The 20,108-nt window shown below is 41.9% G+C and overlaps 2 protein-coding genes across 2 annotated transcripts; both read right to left on the bottom strand.

Moving 5' to 3' along the window:
- Positions 1-997: 997 nt before the first annotated feature.
- On the bottom strand, positions 998-2,791 carry LOC143929861 (cholesterol 25-hydroxylase-like protein). Its single transcript, XM_077453829.1, is given in 2 exon segments — positions 998-2,750; positions 2,753-2,791. Coding segments are annotated over 2 exon segments (831 nt in total). The 3' UTR covers positions 998-1,958.
- Positions 2,792-13,008: 10,217 nt separating this feature from the next.
- LOC143930155 (cholesterol 25-hydroxylase-like protein) lies at positions 13,009-14,764 on the bottom strand. Its single transcript, XM_077454182.1, has one exon. The coding sequence runs from the start codon at positions 14,743-14,745 to the stop codon at positions 13,909-13,911; it is 837 nt and encodes a 278-aa protein (XP_077310308.1). The 5' UTR covers positions 14,746-14,764; the 3' UTR covers positions 13,009-13,908.
- Positions 14,765-20,108: the final 5,344 nt, after the last annotated feature.

Consider the following 20,108-nt stretch of genomic DNA (forward strand, 5'->3'; position numbering starts at 1 on the left):
ACAGAATCTTTCTTATGGCTTTCTCTGTTTTATCTTTTCAGGTCCAGTGGTTCCTTCTCCCTTACCTCACATCCTGATTACTGATAAGAACTCACAAAAAAACAGTTATTACCAGAAGGACTTCACTACTTTGATCCTGGCCAGTCAAAGAAAAGGTTAGAAGTTGAAATTTTAAGCAACAGATGAGGGTTAAGTGTTTTCGTTTCTATGTTCAATATATGTTGTCTGTTACAACAGTCTCCTTGACCAAGCAGTCATTTCCTCTCCTTTTGTCGTGGTTCTAACTTTATTGGGGTATTGTCGTCCCACAGGTGTAGGTGGACAGTGTTTGTGTTGGTACCTAGTGCCTGATGCTTGAGGTGCTTTGGTTAAAGTTATGTGTTAAACGTCTGGGTTTAAAACAGAATATGAATTCCTTTAACCTTTATAATACCAAACAAATAGGCTGCAGCCATAATTTTCCACCCTTCAGTCTCCTGGGTTTCTTTAGTATCATGTGTGATCCAATATTTATAATGCGGGTTGAATCAGGATGGTTGTTTGTGTGGTTGAACAATCTCATGAAACCAACTGTCTTTTGTGAACCTGGACTCTCTGTTCTGATGAGTTTCTAAGTATTTAGTCCCTGAGGCCCAGTAGTTACAACCATTTGTGCTAATCTTTTTTTAATCTGGACTCTGATCAAAAATATGAATTCCAAATGCTTTTAGTCATAAACCATAATACTATTGCTAGTAACTTATTTTCTGTTTGGTTAAGACAAATGTAAACCATATTCTGTCAAATGTGTATTTCTGCAAGCAGCTGTTATTGTTTTAAAAGTTTGGGTACCTGATGTTAGTCTTTTGTACACATGATGAATAGTGTATATTTAACACTCTGATACAGTGCACTTATTAAGAATGACAATTTAATAATTTATAATAAATGATAAACATTTTTCAACAAAAACTTTCAAGAAAAATATGTATTTATATTATCAGATAAAAACATTGTAAAACGCAAAAACATTTTCAGTTGCGTATAGTGCAAATAGTTTTTTGTACAAGCTAAAAAGCCCCTTTCATAGCTCAAGTCTTTCCATATCATTTTTAGGTCAAGAATATCACCTATTGAACTCAATGCATTACGTCTTTGGAAATGCCTGCTTATTATTTAAATTCATTTTTACAAACATATCATTTTTCTTTCTAAGATCTAAAAAGCAATAACCACTATCGCACAAGAATTATCACACTTATCAACTATGAATCATCAAATAATTCACAGCCATCCATCTGCATTTGTAAGATCACTTTCCTGAACAAACTGTATACATACTATGACAGTCTTTATTGTAACCTGTACCTTATAATATTGTGTATAATATTTTTGGGATAAACATACATCTATAGTCAGACAAAAACATTAATGAAAAAAACAAAAATACACACAAAAAAAAACAAAATAAATAAAATGGGCTGAGTCGATGGACTACTCAGTCTTTTTATGCTTTCACTTTTCTATGATTCTATGTTTCCTTCACATTCTTTAGTGGCATTTTACCATAATGCATTAATTTAAAAAATTGTTTAATTAGCATTTTCAGTAAATTACACACGTGCAACACAATTGTTTATAACATTTAAGTTACTGAGCTAGAGTAGTAAAACGAACAGAAAAGCATAATAAATATGTAAAAATATGAAATGCACAATATCCCATTTTTTTTTAAAGGTAAAGATAGAATGTAAAAAGAACAAAAAACAAAACATGAAAGCACTGTAATTCTGAGAAGAGTTTATTGCTGGTAGTTCAGCTTTGTGGCACAGACATCCCAGAGCCTGGAGACCACAGTCCAGTGCCCTTTCCTTCAATCAGGTAGCAATTGATGCCTTGGAGATGAAGATGTAATTTGGCAATTCAGTCAGTATATTGACATCAGTCATATAGCTCCTTCGATTTGGCTCCTTCCTATGTCACATGTGGTTGCTTCGATGCTGGGCTAATGTATTGAACAGTTTGTCCCAGTGAGTAAAGTAAGGTGCATAGTTCCAGACAAACTTTTGGTGATGGAGGTCATGATGTCCTGATCCCCCATATAAGCCAAATGGCACCAGTTTATGTGTGGACCAGGGAAAGTCATATCCACAGTGATCTTCCACAGACAGGTAGATATGAATAATGAAAATGGCCATCTCAGTTAAAGGGTGACAACCCAGCATTATCGGACTGATGTTAGCAAAGAACCCCAACGACAGCATCTCCCATGTGCTGGAATACTGTGTCACCAGTGCAAAGGTGGCAGTGTACTCGTGATGCGTCTTGTGGAAAGTCTTGTACAGCCAGGGGACCTTGTGATGCAGCAAGTGCCAGGCAAAATACTGGAAGTCAAACAGCAACAAGCAGGCAATGATATCCAGCACAATGCGATGAAGCTCAGGTGCCAGGTATGGCAGGTGCACCGGTCTCCAGTACCAATAGGCAACACTCAGAGGAAATATGAACACCAGGTGACTATAGATAGTGTGTACCAAGCAGTGCAGCACCATGGTCAGCGTGGGTCTGGATTTTGGCTGCACCTGGTATTTCTTCAAGGCTGGTATTCTGAGACAGAGGATGTCTAATGCCAGATAAGGGAGACAGAAAGCCATGTACACAGTGAAGGAGAACAGCACTGGATAGAAGGGAGATCTGATGATGTGCTCTTTGGATAGCACATAGTCCCAGACATGTTGCAGGAAGAGTCCTGGCTGTGCTGCTCTCCCCATGTGGAGAAGGCTGGAGTCATCAGCACACTGCTACAGTTCATTATAAGTGAGCTGAGTACACACAGCATGCTGCTCTGCTTATATAGACCTCATACTTCCTGAGCTCCTTTGACTAGCTGCGTGGAGACTCGTTCCTGGGAATTCTCTGGCAATTTTTCTTTTTTACGAAACGGAAAGTCATGAAAACCATGTCTACACAGGGAAGTTTTAGCTAATATATACAGTTAAAGTATAAAGAATTAATCCTAAACAGCAGCCTTACTGGTTTAGGATTAATTCTTATTTACCCAACTTCAGCTGGATTTTTACATTTTTTCAAAAAGAACGTCTGAAAGCTGTCTCCTAAATAAAATACAAGTCTGGCTTCACAATTCTTTAACATGCACCTGTCATTGAAAAATGATGTAGTGGTCATTGCTGGTCTCTTTGTGGCAAAGTTAGGTATATGGCCATCATGCTGATGCTTTGGCTTCAATAAATAAATACAACTTTTGCACACCTTTAATAGTATAAGAGCAATATAAGGTTCATAAAGAAGAGAAATGGGCGTTGAATATCCAGCAGACCAATTCTCACTATTACTCCAAAATACAGATAAATGGAAAGCAATGGACTGGCACAGCATCAATACATTAGCATCTGTAATGACAAAATGTTAAAGGACAAAAAAAAAGGGTATATATGGCAAAAGTGTCCACATCATATATAAATAATGATGTATATAGTGTATATCAAATATATATACACATCAGATACAGTATATGGGTGTACACATGCGGGTGTACGTTTAAATATGCCCATGTGAGCAAGGCCTAATAGTAGCGTACTGACATACGTACATACAAACACACACACACACACACACACACACACACACACACACACACACACACACATACACTCATACATAAACTTACAAACGTACATACACACTCATACACACCTAGGGTGTCACAGTGGTGTAGTGGTTAGCACTCTCACCTAGTAGTAAGAAGGGATCACTGGTTCAAATCCCAACTATGACACTACCTGCCTGGAGTTTGCATGTTCTCCCTGCGTCTGCATGGGTTTCCTCTGGGTACTCCAGTTTCCTCCCACAATCCAAAGACATGCAGGTAGGTTAATTGGCTTCTGTCCAAAATTTGCCCTAGTATATGAATGGGGACCTTGGATTGTGAGCTCATTGAGGGTAGGGACCAATGTGAGTGTGCAATGTACAGGGATAGGGACAACTGTAGACACTCAGGTTGGACTGGTGTCTTTATTCAACCTTACTAACTATGAAACTATGAAACTCATATACAGTCATGGCCAAAATTGTTGACATCTCAGAAACTTTTCTACAAAATCAAGTATTTTTCACAGAAAATATTGCAGTAACATTTTTTTTCTATACACATGTTTATTCCCTTTGTGTGTATTTGGTCAAAACAAAAAAGGGGAGGAAATTGGACATAATGTCACACAAAATTCCATGAGGCTGGTCAAAATTATTGCCACCCTTTCAAAATTGTGGATACATAAGATTGTTTCAAGCATGTGATGCCCCTTTAAACTCACCTGGGGCAAGTAACAGGTGTTGGCAATATAAAAATCACATCTGAAAGCAGATAAAAAGTAAAGAAGTTCACCTAGTCTTTGCATTGTGTGTCTGTGTGTGCCACACTAAGCATGGACAACAGAAAGAGAAGAGAACTGTCTGAGGACTTGAGAACCAAAATTGTGGAAAAATATCAACAATCTCAAGGTTATAAGTCCATCTCCAGAGATCTAGATTTGCCTTTGTCCACAGTGCGAAACTTTATCAAGAAGTTTGCAACCCATGGCACTGTAGCTAATCTCTCTGGGCGTGGACGGAATAGAAAAATTGATGAAAGGTTGCAACGCAGGATAGTCCGGATGGTGGATAAGCAGCCCCAAATAAGTTCCAAAGAAATGTCCTGCACGCTCAGGTAGCATCAGTGTCAGCACAAATTATCCGTTGACATTTAATTGAAATGAAACGATATGGCAGGAGACCCAGGAGGACCCCACTGCTGACACAGAGACATAAAAAAGCAAGACTACAGTTTGCCAAAATGTACTTGAGTAAGCCAAATCCTTCTGGGAAAATGTCTTGTGGACAGATGAGACCAAGATAGAGCTTTTTGGTAAAGCACATCATTCTACTGTTTACCGAACATGGAATGAGGCCTACAAAGAAAAGAACATGGTACCTACAGTGAAATATGGTGGAGGTTCAATGATGTTTTGGGGTTGTTTTGCTGCCTCTGGCACTGGGTGCCTTGAATGTGTGCAAGGCATCATGAAATCTGAGGATTACCAAAGGATTTTGGGTCGCACTGTAGAGCAAAGTGTCAGAAAGCTGGGTTTGCATCCCAGATCTTGGGTCTTCCAGCAGGACAATGACCCCAAACATACATCAAAAAGATCAAAGGCCCCTGCAAATTACACTGGGACAGCTGCTCCCCCATGTAATCTTCATCCCTTACAACTGTATTATTTTAAATACATGTCCGTTATTGACCCTTGGTTAACCTAAATTATTTTTTATTAAAGGAGTTGCACTAAGATTGCCTTCTATGTGTAGCAGCATCCCCAGCACCCTCTAATACTTACCTGAGACCCATTTCTGTCCAGCGATGTCCACGAGTCCTTCAGCCATCTGGGAATTTCCTCCCTGATTGGCTGAGTTACAGCATTGCGCCATTGGTTCCTGCGGCTGTCAGTTAAAGTCAGTTATCCAATCAGAGGAGAGAGGGGGCAGGGCCGAACAGCTTGGTTGCCCCAATAGAAAGCTGCTTGCTGTAGGGGCACTCGACAGGAGGAAGGGGCCAGGAGCAGCAAAAAGGCATCTGAAAAGTGGAGGATCCAGGCTGCTCTGTGCAAAACCAACATGTTTGTTTTTTTTGTTTTGTTTTTTAAAATGAGACTTTAAATCACTTTTTAAGAAAAACTTTTTATGTACTTTTTTTCACTTTTTTTGCTTGATTTTGTACAAATATATACCATTAACAAAAAAAACTCACTAACAAAACAAAACGGTTTGGTCTAGGAATGCAATTTTATACCTCCCAGCTTTAGAACACAACAAAGAGGCCAAAAATTGGTGTGGCTACATTGCCCTGATGGGGTTGTTTTACTAAAGGCAAATAGGCTGTGCAGTTGCACTCTGCAAGAGCAGTTTCTCCAGAGCTTAGTAAATGTGCAGAAGCTCTGCTGACTTCCATCATCCAATCATGTGCAAGCAAAAAGGCTGTTTTTTTATTTTCCTTGCACACGATTGGGTATTCTCAGCAAAGTGAAGCTTTACCTCATTTACTAAGCTCTGGAGCAACTGCACTTGCAGAGTGCAAGTGTACGTTTTGTAAGCGTACAGTCTATTTGCCTTTAGTAAATCAACCCCTATGGGAATTTACAAACGCAGCAATTTAGAAATCAGATGAAAGGTTTATTGCTGAAAATTTTTTGATAGAAAAAAAGTGCATTTTATATACATCTATATACAGGCATACCCCAATTTTAAGTACACAATGGGTTTGATTTACTAAAGCTTGAGAGTGCAAAATTAAGCCCCATACACACTATCAGATTTTCTGCTGATTTTTTCCTTCAGATTTACCAAAACCATATAATATGAGATCAAACCTTAGGAGTTTCAATGTGTATGCAATCAGGCAGGCCCATCTACTAGATGGTTTTGGTAAATCTGAAGACAAAAATCAGCAGAAAATCTGATAGTGTGTATGGGGCTTTAGGCTCACTTCTGCAGAGAAACCAATCATCTTCCAGGTTACATAGCTCCCAACTGTCCCTGATTTGGAGCAATGTCCATTTGTCCCTCATTCCTCCTCATTACTACTCATTTGTACCTCATTTTGGTCTGATATACAGGCATACCCCACTTTTAAGTACACAATGGGGTTTATTCACTAAAGCTGTAAAGTGCAAAATCAGGCTCACTTCTGCATAGAAACCAATGAGCTTCTAACCCCAGATTGTTCGATTACGCTTTGATAATAAAACCTGGAAGCTCATTGGTTTCTATGCAGAAGTGAGCCTGATTTTGCACTTTACAGCTTTAGTAAATAAACCCCATTGTGTACTTAAAAGTGGGGTATGCCTGTAATTGCTTCTAGCAATAAATATTTGCCAGAATATGGGGATATTGGATGTATTAGAACATAAATTAGTTAATAGCAATGGTTAATACGACTATTTTCTATCAAAAAGTGTTTTCCAGCACTAAACCTTTCATCTGATTTCTAAATTGCTGCATTTATAAATTCCAAAAGCCAATATAAAGGAATAGTAATGGTAAAAAAAAAACACTTGTGGGTTTAACCACTTCAGCCCCGGACCAATTGGCAGCCTAAGGACCAGAGGTCTTTTTACAATTTCGCACTGCACTGCTTTAACTGGTAATTGCGCGGTCATGCAATGTTGTACCCAAAAAAAATTTGCGTCCTTTTCTTCCCACAAATAGAGCTTTCTTTTGATGGTATTTGATTGCCTCTGAGATATTTATTTTTTACGATATAAAAGGAAAAAGACTGAAAATTAAAAAAAAAAAGATATTTTTTACTTTTTGTTATAAGAAAAATCGAATGAACTAAATTTTAGTCATACATTTAGGCCAAAATGTATTCAACCACATGTCTTTAGTAAAAAAAATGTCAATAAGCGTATATTTATTGGTTTGCGCAAAAGTTATAGTGTCTACAAACTAGAGTACATTTTCTGGAATTTACACAGCTTTTAATTTATGACTGCCTATCTCATTTCTTGAGGTGCTAAAATGGCAGGGCAGTACAAACCCCCCCCATGACCCCATTTTGGAAAGTAGACACCCCAAGGAAATTGCTGAGGGGCATGTTAAGCCCATTGAATATTTTTTTTTTTGTCCCAAGTGATTGAATAATGACACACAAAAAAAAAGTTTACAAAAAGTTGTCACTAAATGATATATTTGACATGCGATTTGTATGTCAAATTGAATGTCAAATCGGTGGCAATTGCCGGCAATGGCACTGTGATTTCAAAAAGTAGTTTCTATACTCCATTTTGTGATTTTGGGGTGCAATTTCCATTGACATCTGTGCAGAAACTCACACAGATGTCTGTGAAATCGCTGCCAAAATTGGGACTGACATGCAGGAGTGAAATCGTCCGGGTTCTCCCATGATTTCATTCCTCCACTCAGTCTAAATCTGGTCTAAAAGCGTTTTACTATGTGATGTGGTTCACCATGTGTTTATCAGTTAGCAGCAGGAGGAGTTTTTAAAAGGTCCATAATCGAGGTTGAATCCTGGTTGGCACAAATTAGTTTACTTATCTCTTGTGAACAGTAGCTAACAGTGGTGGCTGGTGCTCAAAATTTTGGGGGGTGCAAAAAAATAAAAAATTGGAGCCACTGTGCCCATCAAACGCTGCCACTGTGCCCTCAAATGCTGCCACTGTGCCATCAATTGCAGCCGCTGTGCCCATCAAACGCTGCCACTGTGCCATCAAACGCTGCCACTGTGCCCTCAAACGCAGCCACTGTGCCCTCAAATTGCAGCTATTGTGCTCATTAAACACTGCCAGTGTGCCCATCAAATGCTGCCAGTGTGCCTATCATATGTTGCGTGTGTGCCCATAAAATGCTGCTAGTGTGCCCATCATATGCTGCCAGTCTGCCCATCATATGCTGTGAGTGTGCCCATCAAATGCTGCCAGTCTGCCCATCATATGCTGCCAGTGTGCCCATCAAATGTTGTCAGTGTGCCCATCATAGGCTACCAGTGTTCCCATCATATGCTCCCCAGTGTGCCCATCAAATGCTGCCAGTGTGCTCATCATATGCTGCCAGTGTACCCATCACATGCTCCCAGTGTGCCCATCAGATGCTGCCAGTGTCCCTCCCCGCTCACACCCCCCTGCGCGGATGGATCGCGGGAGACAATACTGTGACACAACCCCACACGGATGGATCGGATCGCTGGATACAACCCCTAACACCCCTCCCTGCGGATGGATAGCATCACGGGACACAACAATGACACAACAACCCTCCCGCCCACAGATGGATCGGCGCTTACCTTGTAATCTTCTCCGGTGTCTCCTCTCCTCTCGCTTCCTCTGTCCCACTTCCGCCAAAGCGCTGAGCAGCCAATAGGGACGCCTGGTAGGGTTGCCACCTTTTCTTCAAGTCAAACCCGAACACTTTAACGGTGCACAGCAGTTTTTTTTTACAGTATATACTATAGAGTAGATATATTTTGTGCGTAAATAACAAGAGTCCCCTCTTACATCAGAGTCCACAGAGTTCCCCTTTTAAACCTGAATCCACAGAGTACCCATTCACATCTGATTCTGCAGAGTTTGCTATTAAATCTGAACTTGCAGAGTTCCCTTTCACTGTAAGGGGGACTCTACAGGCTCTGATATAAGGGAGAACTCTGGGGACTCTGACATAAGGGATGCTCTGGGAATCCTGATCTAAGGGGGAACACTGAGAACTCTGATGTACAGAGAGGACTCTGATGTAAGGGGGAACACTGTGACCACTGGTGTAAAGGGGAACTCTGATGTTAGGGGTGCTCTGAGAACCCGGATTTACCTTTGTGTACTCAGAGGCAGGAGAGAGAAGGGGGGAGACTTCAGTCACAGACAGGAGTGGATGGTGAGCTCATTCACCCCTTGGCAGTCAGCACCTCTCATCCAGATGTATCTGTGTCTGCTGGGCTTCAAATGCCCCTCCCCCACTTCCTTTTTCTTATTTGATTGGAGTGTGGGCAGACACAGAGGGATAGGGGTGGGAGGGAGTTTGTATGTGTTTGTGGGGGAGGACTGTTAATACTAGCTTTGGGCAGTGTGAAACCCTGCTGGAAAGCCATGGTCTGGTCTGAATCATGTGTCCGGGTTTCAGGTGGCCTGAAACCTGGACACTTGATTCAAAACCCGAACTGTCAGGGTGAATCCTGGACAGGTGGCAACCCTAACGCCTGGCGCTTTGGCCAATCAGGAAACAGGTCTCACTGACCTGCCTCCAGATTGGTGGGGAGGCAATACAGTGTGAAAATAGCGAATATTCATTCGCTATTGCCACACAATTGGGTGGATCAAGGCGCACTCTCTGTGCCCCGAGCCCACCCTTTTTGAAGCATATTAGATCATCTGGCTCTAATCAGGTGCTTCAAAAAATACTCCCGCCCCCGCCATAGGAATCCATGCGTTTGGCGTCCTGAAAGGGCTGGGCGCATGGATGGGGGGGGGGGTGGCAGCAGAAACGGGGGGGTGCACGTGCGCCCACAATGCACGGGCCACCACTGGACTAGCTAAGCATAACTGTGTTCACAATACTTTTTTTTTTTTTATTGCAGGCTACAGATCCTTAAATGTGGTGGCTGCATTCATTTTCTTCTTTGTTTTTGTTTTTTACACTTTTTCCATAGCTCCAAACTGTCCCTGATTTCGAGGGACTGCCCCTGATTTGGAGCAATGTCCCTCTGTCCCTCTTTCCCCCTCATTTTGGTCTGATCTATATAGTTATATAAAATGTACTTTTTATCTTTCAAAAAGTGTTTCCCAGTGCTAAACCTTTCATCCAAATTCTAAATTGTTGCATTTGTAAATGTTAAAAATCAATATAAAGGAATAATAGTAGTAAAAGAAAAGCCCTTGGGGATTTAATTAACCTCCCTGGTATGATTATTTCTGATTTTAAGTGCTGAAAGCCGTACAATTATTTTGCATGTAAATTTGGCGTTTTATATTGTAGGCCTGCAATTCTTAGGAATAACTCTCTTAAATCTGTTCAAACCAGAGTCTAGTATAGTTTCATAGTTCATAGTTAGTAAGGTTGAATAAAGACACCAGTCCAACCTGAATGAGTGTCTACCCCTAGACATTGGTCCCTACCCTCAAGAAGCCCACAATCTAAGGTCCCCATTCATATACTAGGGCCAATTCTGGACAGAAGCCAATAAACCTACCTGCATGTCTTTGGATTGTGGGAGGAAACTGGAGTACCTGGAGGAAACCCATGTAGGCACAGGGAGAACATGCAAACTCCAGGCAGGTAGTGTCGTGGTTGGGATTTGAACCAGTGACGCTTTTTACTGCTAGGTGAGAATGCTAACTACTACACCACTGTGCCACCACCACTGTAGACATCCTGGGTATAATAAAGTTTATAATATAATAAATAACTATAAATAATGATAACAAATAATAATAAAAATTATTCAATAATGTAATCAAATACAAAAACACTGAACTAAAGGGACACTTTTTAGTTGCTATGGACAATCTCCAAATTTTAGGCAGAAAAAACAGTATTTATATTATAAAAGTGCATGCAGGGCACTGCACAGACCACTAGGGACAAAGGGGGTGTGTGTTTTTTTTATACAGTACTGTAATCTGTAAGGAACAGAGCTCGGCGGCACTCGGGCACTGTGTGAATCGAGTGGAGGACGGCTCGCACACACAGTGGGGAGGACATCGCTGGATCCAGGGGACAAGGTAAGTAACTCTCCCTGTATCCTGCAATGCAATCCCGATCTGGCTCGGGGTTACCGCTCATGGAACTGAAATCCCACCCTGAGCCAGACCCGGGATTACCGCCAGGGAGGTTAACCTTTTTTTTGTTTAATTCACCTTTAAGCGGGTGTGTCAGGGGGTGTGTCTTATACCTACATATGTTTGCTAGTAGGTGTCCCTCATTCCCATCTCAAAATGTTGGGAGATATGCTTTTTCCCCTTATTTTAACCAGGTAATCCTGCCATTAACGCACTTCCTGTCCCAGACTGATAAATGTATTGAGCAGTGTTGTCATTATAGTAAAAGGAGGGTGTTATGACCATATAACACCTCACTCTCTTCTTCATAACAGGGGGAGGTGTTTTGTAGTCCATGGGAATAACAGTCTACAATTCACCAGTAACAGCCAGGAGGCAGAGAGCACAGAAAGTTATCAGTGCACAAGATTTTAGGCTGGATGAACAGCTATTTTTTGCACTTGTCAAATAGATATAATAAAACACTTTCAATAGTATATTTAACTGACCAAGCAGGAGAAACTTTGCAGTTGCTCCAGAGCTTAATACAGGCATACCCCACTTTTAAGTACACAATGGGGTTTATTTACTAAAGCTGGAAAGTGCAAAATCAGGCTCACTTCTGCATAGAAACCAATGAGCTTCTAACCCCAACTTGTTCAATTAAAGCGGGAGTCCACCGGGACTCCGCGTTTTTTTTTTTTTTTTTAAAGCCAGCAGCTACAAATACTGCAGCTGCTGACTTTTAAAATAGTGACACTTACCTGTCCAGCGCGCCCGCGATGTCGGCACCCGAAGCCGATCTCTAGATCGACACTCGAGTGCTGCCGTCGCCATCTTGGGTATGGGAATCAGGAAATGGAGCCTTTCGGCTTCATTTCCCGGTTCCCTACTGCGCATGCGCTGCGCAATGAGGACGGTCCCCGCTGCCTCTGGGATCTGCAGGAAGGGGCGGGCACTTGCGGAAAGGGGCGTAAGTTACGGCCCTTTCCGCAGAGAGCTATCCCGGAAGTGGGTGCAGTTACCTGGATTATCCAGGTAACTGCACTCCCCTCCCCCCTGAAAGGTGCCGATTGTGGCACCGGAGGGGGGGAGGGTTCCGATGAGCGGAAGGTCCACTTTAGGGTGGACCTCCGCTTTAAGCTTTGGTAATAAAACCTGGAAGCTCATTGGTTTCTATGCAGAAGTGAGCCTGATTTTGCAGTTTCCAGCTTTAGTAAATAAACCCCATTGTGTACTTAAAAGTGTTGTATCCCTGTAAATGAGGCAAGGCTTTACTTTGCAGAGTACCCTCATCACATACAAGGAAAATTTAAAAAAAAAACTAAATTTTTTCTTGCTGATGATTGGATGATGGAAGTCAGCAGAGCTTTTGCTCATTTGCTAAAGCTTTGGAGCAACTTTGCAAAGTGCACAGTCTTTTTGCCTTTAGTAATTCAACCTCATACTCTGCTCGGCCTTTATTAACGCAGCCCCTAATTACATCTTTTTATCAGTTCTCTTATCACTTTATCGCTGTGTGTTTCATTGGACCAAAAATATGAATCAGAAGTGGTTTAGTTGTATTAACCATTGCTATTAACTAATGTATGTTCTAATACATCCAATATACCCATATTCCGGCAAATATGTATTGCTAGAAGTAGTTACTGTTTATTAGATTCCTTATATACACATAATGCATAATATATAAAGAACACACTGATACTATGACTTTGTTAGGAATAACAAATAATTTATTAATGTTATCGTTTGTACAAATATAGTCAACATTTTTTAACCAAAATAAATATTGACAGCATCGTATAAAAAATAGGAAAATGGTTGAGGACATGATTTTCACAGCCAGCTGTGTTAAGTGCAAATACATAAGGTAAAAGTACAAAAAATAGAATAAAACATAAAACGTTTTACTAGATCAACTGTTAACGTATGCACTTCACATCATTAACCTATCAAATGAGCTTATTTGGCGATTGGAAATACCTTCCTGTTTCTTTAAATACCTTTTTACCAACAAACATACATTGGTTCTTTCTACCATCAATTCCCTGAACCTTTCTAAAGCAAAGATGATTATTTCAGTGCAGTAGAAACAAACATTTTATCAAATCTGTCAACTATCAGCTATACTTTCCTGAACATACTGCATACGTACTATGACATTCTTCTGTATAACGTGTACCTTATAGCTTCAGTGTACAACACAAGCTTCCTTCATTTTTTATTTTTCTTCAGAATTTCACTATTGTGCATTCCTTAAAAATAAATTAATTAGCATATATTTAATATATATATAGATTAAATAACACATGTACAACACAATTGTTTATAAAATGATCACTATTGAACCATAAGTGTAATAAATATGTATAAATATGAAAAGTACAATATCAACTTTTTTTTCTTAAAGTGCAAATCAGAGGTCGTTGATAACCTCTTATTCTGAAAACCCTGTAGAACAGAAAGTCTATTGAACACTGGTAGCCCAGCTTTGTGGCACAGACATCTCAGAACCTGGCGAGCACATTGCAGTGTCCTTTCCTTCAATCAGGTAGCATTTGATGCCTTGGAGATGAAGATACAATTTGGCAATTCAGTCTGTACATGGAAATCAGTCATGTGGCTCCTTGGATGTCTGTCTTGCTAGTGTATTGAACAGTTTGTCCCAGTGAGTAAAGTAAGGTGCATAGTTCCAGACAAATTTCTGGTGATGGAGGTCATGATGTCCTGGCCCTCCGCATAAGCCAAATGGCACCAGTCTATGTGCAGACCAGGGAAAGTCATAGCCACAGTGATCTTCCACAGACAGGTAGATATGGATGATGAAAATGGCCATCTCAGTTAAAGGATGACACCCCAGCATTATTGGACTGATGTTAGCAAAGAACCCCAATGACAGCATCTCCCATGCACTGGAGTACTGTGTTGCTAGGGCAAAGGTGGCAGTGTACTTGTGATGTGTCTTGTGGAAGTTCTTGTACAGCCAGGGCACCTTGTGATGCAGCAAGTGCCAGGCAAAGTACTGGAAGTCAAAGAGCAACATGCAGGCAATGATGTCCAACACAATGCGATGAAGCTCAGGTGCCAGGGATGGCAGGTGCACCGGTCTCCAGTACCAATAGGCAACGCTTAGAGGAAATATGAAGACCAGGTGACTGTAGATGGTGTGTGCCAAGCAGTGCAGCACCATGGCCAATGTGGGTCTGGATTTAGGCTGCACTTGGTACTTCTTCAAGGCTGGTATTCTGAGACAGAGAATGTCTAATGCCAGGTAAGGGAGACAGAAAGCCATGTAGACAGTGAAGGAGAACAGCACTGGATAGAAGGGAGATCTGATGATGTGCTCTTTGGATAGCACATAGTCCCATACAGGTTGCAGGAAGAGTCCTGGCTGCGCTGCTTCCCACATGGAGAAGGCTGGAGTCATCAGCACACTGCTACGGTTCATTATGAATAAGCTGAATACATACACAGCACACTTCTCTGCTTATATAGACCTCATACTTCCTGCACTCAACCAATCAGCTGCATAGAGGCACTTTCCTGGGAATTTCCCTCCTACTACCTCCTACTACTTTACTTTTTACGAAACAGAAGGTGAGGCCAGGAAAACAATGTGCTCAGGCGGAGTTACGAGCCACCACCTGCAGATAAATTGTGCAGAATCCTAGATTGTTATTTCTGCAGTTTCCGACTGGAAATTTCATTTTCCACAAAGCACCGCTACAAGTTGCCGTCTAAAAATAACTCCAGCCTGTGGTTTAGTTTTCTTAGTGCCCTGTTCAAAGCATGCGTGTGCCATGTAGGGTTGTCACCTCATCCCTTTAAACCCGAACACATAAATTACACAGGTTTTGGGGCTAATTGAATGCAGATAGGACACCGAGTATGTTTAATTACCACCTTAATCAGCCACAGAACCTGTGTAATTCATATGTGTTCGGTTTTAATGATATGACATGGCAGCCCTAGACTGCATGCAGAAATACGCAGCTCAATGGACATGATATGATTGAGCCCAAAGTACACCTATCATTGAAGAATTATTATTGAGGAATCATAGCTGGTCTCTGCTCATCACTACTTCACTAATCACGGTCATGCTGATGCTTTGGCTTCAGCTTTGTGTCCTGCATATAGAGAATTGTGGAACTTGCGTGTCTGACGCATGCGTGTCCCGGGTCTGTGATTTCAAAGCATTGAGAGCAGACACAACTAAGAAAATTGCATTTTTTTAAATTGGGCCAGCAGTGGCAGCCCCGGTACCCAGGGGCGGACTGACAACTCATGGGGCCCCCGGGCAATAGGAGATTATGGGGCCCCCAGGCAATCAGAGATTATGGGGCCACATAGTATACACAAACACACACACAGTATAATATCACACACACAGTACACACAGACATGTTTCTATTGGCTGAGAAGGTACTGGAGAGGTGGGGCAACTATAATCTTGGGTTTTACTGAGGCTGGTAACCCTGATGGGGCCCCCTAGTGGCATGGGGCCCTCGGGCAGTGCCCGAGTAGCTCAATGGTCAGTCCGCCCCTGCCAGTACCTCTATGACAAGTGTACTTGTTGCTCTCTTTTGATTACAACTGGGAAACCTGGAACTCTCCATCTACTATAGAACCACAAGTCCCAGAATGCCCACTTTATCCTATTTAGATTTTCAATGCTCAGACTACTTTGGTTCGGCCCCTACAGCCTACCTGACAATCCCCCCTCAAAAATATCAAACAATATTTTCACAAAAAATACACAAAATCAGTATTAGTGAACACAAACATATCACGGCTTACAAAATGCCTGCTAAATCTAAAAGATCAAAGTATATTGAGTTAATATTGAATAAAATGTGCAAAATGGCCCACATACCAAGCGCTTAAGGGCACAGTGAAATAGATAAAATTTGGGTGAGATATCAGGGGTATTAACAGACCCCAGACATTTCCCCTTTCAGACAGAAAAGGGAATTGAGGTAACAGATTCTTCCATTTCTTTCTCTGTAGCCTCAATTGCACTAAAGATGAATGAACAGGAGAAAACAGAGGCTCCTATTAATTTATAAACTAAAGCACACAGTTTACTCTGCCTCAGTTTTGAATGTACACAGAAACGATCGGTACTGATCACACACTGTGTCCAATTCAGAAAAGGAAGGGGGCTGTAAAAGACATAGTAACGGGACCACTCTCCCATGTCCTGTGTATCCGCAGCAGCTGGTGGGAGAGGGATGCCAGCAGTGCTGCCGGGGGGGGGGGGGGACCCGGGCAAACAGGGGGAATCAGATGTGGAGGAAGATTGGAAAGTTGGCTGGGAGAGCAATTACAGATCTGTGTTTGTGTCTCTCCCTCCAGCAGCTGAAAGACAGCGGGATGGAGAGGGGGAGAAACCAGTTTTCAGCTGCTGTAGGGAGAGGCACAGACACAGTGCATCGATCTGTAATTGTCCTTCCGTCCTGTAGCACCAATCTCCCTGCTGCCCTGTGGCCAGCTTAAAGTGAAACTAAGGTCTCTTTTTCAAAGTTGTTAGAAGCTAGGTTGTATTGCAGAAAAGCAATTGCTTTATCAATTTGCAATGCATTTCTAGTTGTAACGCCCAGTGTACGATCTCAGCATGCCTTGGGTGCCAGAATGAATGAATTCCCGGGCACATGTTATGTCATCCTGGGCTGACCAATCAAGATGGTTGAAATTGCTGACCCGGGAAGAAGACTGAGCAAAGATATCAGTGACAGTGACAAAGGAGATTGTAGATGTTGTATCGTGTGGGGGGGACCTCACTCTAGTAGTGTCCCTCCAGCACTCTGATAAGTTGCCCGTAGCCTGTTCTGTAAGCGTCACCTGGCTCCAGTCGCACTCCAGCCTCCCCAGTTCCAGCATTATGCCCTGTATTGTAGATGATGTCACTGAGGCTATGCCCACAGGCTGGGGCTGTGTGCACATGAGAAGGGTGCTGGAGGCGAGCATTCAATTGTGTAATTTTTAACATTCTTAGAGGTGGGCTTTAAATGCAATAATACTTTCCTTTTGTTTTGTCTTCTAGGCGGACATCAGGCATGGCACCAGCATGTCTTCTCCCATAGACATTATGGGGGAGCCTGTCTCTGATTGGACACAGAGTGCTCTCAAGGTATGGGCAGCCATCATTGAGAAAGAGGGGTCATGTATAGCCCCTGCTGGGAAGTAGATATGAACTTACACCCTCCTGTGAGGGAGAAATAGGCTGAGCCATGAAGAAGGGACAGTCTGGGGACATTCTGCACACCTCCTGTTTGTACCTGATGTTGGAAAGAAGTAACTTCTCTATATTTAATCAGTCTGGCACGAGCTTGTGCACCGGTTGTACAGTAGAGTATCCCTCTCAGCATGTCACATTGATCAAACACAAGAACGTCTGCTTAAGGAAGCAAGCCTTTGGCAACCTCCTGCATGTAAGCACTGCATGCCTACTGTAATACGAAAACGGTCTTATGTTCGATGTGGATAAGTGCCAGTTTGTTAAAGTTGATTCTGGAAAAACGTCTAAAAGTATTTCCACTGCTGATTACTCAGCACAATAAAAAAAGTTTTTAATAAAGCTTGTGACGACTGATCCTTCTGCACCATAGCCACACTTAGGCCCACCCAGAGGGACATAGCACTTCTCCAATGGTTGTACTGTCTCATTCATTTCTATAGATTACGCTTTTTTAAGGAAAGCACACTTAGAGCACTGCCAGTAAAAAAGCGCACCATGCTAAAAGGTATAAGAATGAAAATGGTTCTGTTCAGTAGAATGGTACATAATGCATCAAGCGTTTACATCAGGGGTCTCAAACTGGCAGCCCCGCAGCTGCTAAACTATAAGTCCTATGAGGCATTGCAAGGCTGACAGTTACAAGCATGATTCCAACAGGCAGAGGCATGATGGAACTTGTAGTTCTGCAGCAGCTGGAGGGCTGCCGGTTTGAGATCCCTGATGTAAATGCTTGAAGTAAATTACTAAAGCTCCTGCTGACACCTATATATATGGGTTAATACGTTAATATCAAATAAACAGTCATTTTCAGTATTCTCAAATCTGCAGCTTTCATTAGTAATCCCTGGTGATCCCACCATGAAGGTTCTTGTCTAGGCACTTTCTGTTATGGATGAAAACTTAATTGCTTTTCTATATTTTCACCCTGTAACATGCTACCCTGGTGAAGACAACATGGGGGTGCATTTACTAATACTGGAGAGTGTAAAATCTGGTGCAGCTCTGCATAGAAACCAATCAGCCTTCAGGTTTTGTTGTCAAAGCTTCATTGAACAAACCAAAGTTAAAATCTGATTGGCTACCATGCACAGCTGCACCACATTCTGAGCGCTCCAGTTTTAGTAAATCTACCCCTGTGTCCATGCTGACAAACATTGTGCAGGCATTGTCCACTGTTGTCACCAACAGGAAGCTGGTACTGAGCAATAATGTGTAACTGGTCCTCAATAGCGTGCACATAGACAGGAAATGGCTAAAAGAGACTGCAGGCAATCAGCATCACTAGGATGCAAAAACAAAAAAAACATAAGGGTGAATGCAGTTATGACACCCAGTGCATTTGCAAACTAAATGTCAGTTAGATACTTAAAAGAATAATAAAAAAATAAAAAATAAGAGAGAAAGAGAGAATTAATTTATAATTTTTGCAAGACGCTCAATCTGTTATACTGAATTTGCCATACAGTGCATAAATTCCCCCTGATGTACACGCTTTAGAACCAAAGATATATAGAACTAGTTGGATAAAAAAAAGAAATCTCATTGACTCTTGTTTTCTCAGTTCTGCTTGTATACAGTGTAAGGACTAGAGGAGGGACTCTGCTAAAGACTATAACAAATACTTTTAGCTTTGATTGTATATCGTATGAAATGTTGGCTGATACATCTGATATTCATGACTTTCTTCCAGCATTACGTTTTTGGCATGTTGAGAATGATGTAATTTTTCATGTGTGCTTATTAAGTATGCTGCAAACTGTGCCAGTGATATCATCCCGGGCAATTCTTTAAGGATGAATGAATGACCTCTTCAGTGGAATTTCCAGTCCAACAGTGCTGGGAGTTTTCCACAGCATGAAAGAGTTTTTTGCACCATTAAAGACAATGCACTTATTGAGGATACAAAATGTAATGGATGTTAATTAAAGCGGATGTAAAGCTTATTTATTTTTGAAATAGTAAACATGATATACTTACCTGCTCAGAGGCTTTGTGAGGCCTTAGGCATAACTTAGACATGAGGCCCCACTCACGTTCATAAGGGAAAAAATAATTCAAGCAATAAAATTGAATTGCATATTAAGAGTACTGGCGTCTGTGTCCTCCATTTCAAAGCTGGTGTCAGTGCTGACACGCTCTCAATACTGGTGTCAGGGCACTCCACCTCAGTGCAGTGTGCTCTCTCTCAGTGCTGGTGTCAGTGCTCCATCTCTCTCAGTGCTGGTGTCAGTGCTCTGTCTCTCTCAGTGCTGGTGTCAGTGCTCTGTCTCTCTCAGTGCTGGTGTCAGTGCTCCGTCTCTCTCAGTGCTGGTGTCAGTGCTCCGTCTTTCTCAGTGCTGGTGTCAGTGCTCTGTCTCTCTCAGTGCTGGTGTCAGTGCTCCGTCTCTCTCAGTGCTGGTGTCAGTGCTCCGTCTTTCTCAGTGCTGGTGTCAGTGCTCTGTCTCTCACAGTGCTGGTGTCAGTGCTCCATCTCTCTCAGTGCTCTGTCTCTCTCAGTGCTGGTGTCAGTGCTCTGTCTCTCTCAGTGCTGGTGTCAGTGCTCCATCTCTCTCAGTGCTCTGTCTCTCTCA

The sequence above is a fragment of the Lithobates pipiens genome, unplaced genomic scaffold, assembly GCF_037356315.1.
Source record: "Lithobates pipiens isolate NorthernLeopardFrog02 unplaced genomic scaffold, aLitPip1_a1.2 Scaffold_25, whole genome shotgun sequence".
Classification (NCBI taxonomy): domain Eukaryota; kingdom Metazoa; phylum Chordata; class Amphibia; order Anura; family Ranidae; genus Lithobates; species Lithobates pipiens.